Genomic DNA, 2,500 nt, shown 5'->3' with positions numbered 1-2,500 from the left:
TTTCTAATGTTGTCATCAGTTAACTTCATTCAACTGCGCTTGTATGTAGGCTATGCCATTCAGTTGTGGACGTTCGTAAATTGTGGTAGGGGGCGGAAAAAGGCGCAGATTACCCGATGAAGGGAAAGTTTGATAAATATCACATATTAGAGCGTTCGCTATCTGCGGCTTGTCCATGGCGCTGATAACGCTACGTTCGCAAATGTACGAACATCTGGTCTGGAGAGGTGTTCAATACTTTGTTGTGTAGGTAGGTATCTCCCACAACCAAGCCTATCAAACATGATATGAAGCAGGCTACTACAACAATGCACAACTAAAAGCATCACTCGCAGTAGAAGATGCACCTCCCTCACAGTAGAACAGTAGAACATGCATCTCCCTCACAGTAGAACAGTAGAACATGCACCTCCCTCACAGTAGAACATGCACCTCCCTCACAGTAGAACAGTAGAACATGCACCTCCCTCACAGTAGAACATGCACCTCCCTCACAGTAGAACAGTAGAACATGCACCTCCCTCACAGTAGAACAGATAGATAGATAGATAGATAAACAGATTGACAGACAGACAGACACAAACAGACAATACAGAGAGACATAGATGGATCCTCACGTGAAGCCGTCTATGTCTCTTCTCAGTGTGAGGCTGGAGCAGACTGCCCCCTCCTGGTGGCCCTCTGGTGGTACATCGTCTGAAATGCTGTCAAATACCTTCATTAGACAGCAGTGAAACAGGGGACCAAAATGCAACGCCAGCCATTTCAAAAACGCTAAGCAGCACAAATCATTTTGACAAATGGAATAACTGTGTGTGTGTGTGTGAGTGTGCGTGTGCGTGTGCGTGTGCGTGTGTGTGTGTGTGTGTGTGTGTGTGTGTGTGTATGTGAGTGTGTGTGTGTGTGGTGTGTGTGTGTGTGTGTGTGTGTGTGTTACCTGATGTCCACTAGGCTGGGGCAGGTGTTGCTGAGGGACAGGAGTGCTGATGCCCAGTCCAGCGTGAGGCGGCTCACTCTCACAAACACCCCCTTCAGCCCACACACACCATGCAGCGCTGACCGCAGCACACTGGGGCCCTCCTCACACACTCTACTGCTGCAGAGCATGAACACACGCACGCACGCACACGCACACACACGTAAAACACGTTTAATTGGCTATAGCCTACGTTTAAAAAAATGTGTTAGCTAGAAATAATGCCACATGTCTACAATCAACGCTATTGAAGCCACTTGGAAAGTTTGTTTAGATCCAGCGACACCGCTGTCATGGAAACGGAACGTCACACTTTGTACTCTATTCCGTCCCCATTAGTGAAATGTGCCGTTACGATTACAATGTCAATGCAGAGCAGCCCTGAGACACACACACATACACCTGCACACACACACAACTGCACACACACACACACACACACACACACCTGCACACACACACACACACACACACACACACACACCTGCACACACACACACACACACACACACACACACACACACACACACACACCTGCACACACACACACACACCTGCACACACACACACACACACCTGAGTGTGTGGAAGGCGTTGAGCAGCTGAGTCCAGCTGTGGTCAGCCCCAGGGGAGTGTGAGAGTATAAGGGTGCTGCACGCTGGTCCAGGGTTCTGCAGATCCACACACACTCCACTGCTGTCACACTCTTCCCGGTGTGTGAACTCGCTGGTCAGACTGAAACACAAGCAAAGGAGAACACACACACACACACACACACACACACACACGTACACAAAGATACAGACACATGCACAAACGTGCACGCGCACACACACACACACACACACACACACACGCACAAGCACACACATACACACACACACACACAAACACACACACACAAACCTATTTCACCCAATGGCTTACCACATTCAATGGCGGTTGGTCGATAAGTGGTACAAAGTAAATCATTGTTGATGGCTGGTTGGTTGTTTGTTTGGTTGGCTGGTTGGTTGGTCAGTTGGTTGGTTGGTCAGTTGGTTGGTTGGTTGGTTGGTCAGTTGGTTGGTTGACCGCAACAATGAGTATCGGCCTTTATAGGTCACTTGATTACCTAAATCCTGTGTAGCTTTCGTATAGATCTAGAAGTGTGTGTGTGTGTGTGCAGGTTTGTGTGTGACTGTGTGTAAGTGTGTGTGTGTGTGAGAGAGAAAGAGACAGAGGCCTAGTCCACACGTACCAAACCGATCTTTTTTCCCCCGTCTTCCCTGGAACCGTATCAAGAATATTTGCGTCCAAACGGATCCATCTCAACACGACTCAACACGTTACTTCATACCCCAGGCCTATAGGTGGCACTGTTTGTTACAGAAATTGACCTGTGTAGGCCATACAAACAGACAGAGTAGGCTACAACGAAAATGGCTAGTGCAAGGAAACCAGAATTGTTTGTGTGGACTTATAGTGAACTGTCAACTGTAGTCAACTTTAAAACTAATAAACTTAATTTTTACGGTTTGTGAA

The 2,500-nt window shown here is 47.8% G+C and overlaps 1 protein-coding gene across 1 annotated transcript in view; it reads right to left on the bottom strand.

Annotated features, from left to right (window-relative positions):
- The window catches only part of LOC143139488 (uncharacterized), a 40,246-nt gene that overhangs the window by 25,402 nt on the left and 12,344 nt on the right, over window positions 1–2,500 (bottom strand). Inside the window, exons 10-12 of the mRNA XM_076300075.1 lie at window positions 1,553–1,711; window positions 938–1,096; window positions 618–704 (exon numbers count right to left, since the gene is read on the bottom strand). Of these exons, the coding sequence (XP_076156190.1) occupies window positions 618–704; window positions 938–1,096; window positions 1,553–1,711 (405 nt within the window). The remainder of the gene's footprint in view (window positions 1–617; window positions 705–937; window positions 1,097–1,552; window positions 1,712–2,500) is intronic.

This window comes from Alosa pseudoharengus, unplaced genomic scaffold (assembly GCF_046254945.1).
Source record: "Alosa pseudoharengus isolate Yale_2024_CS ecotype anadromous, Long Island Sound unplaced genomic scaffold, YU_APseudo_1.1 YU_APseudo_1.1_scf_22, whole genome shotgun sequence".
Taxonomy (NCBI): Eukaryota; Metazoa; Chordata; class Actinopteri; order Clupeiformes; family Clupeidae; genus Alosa; species Alosa pseudoharengus.
Note: the sequence above shows the minus strand (reverse complement) of the source record. Positions and strands in the feature narration are given on the sequence as shown.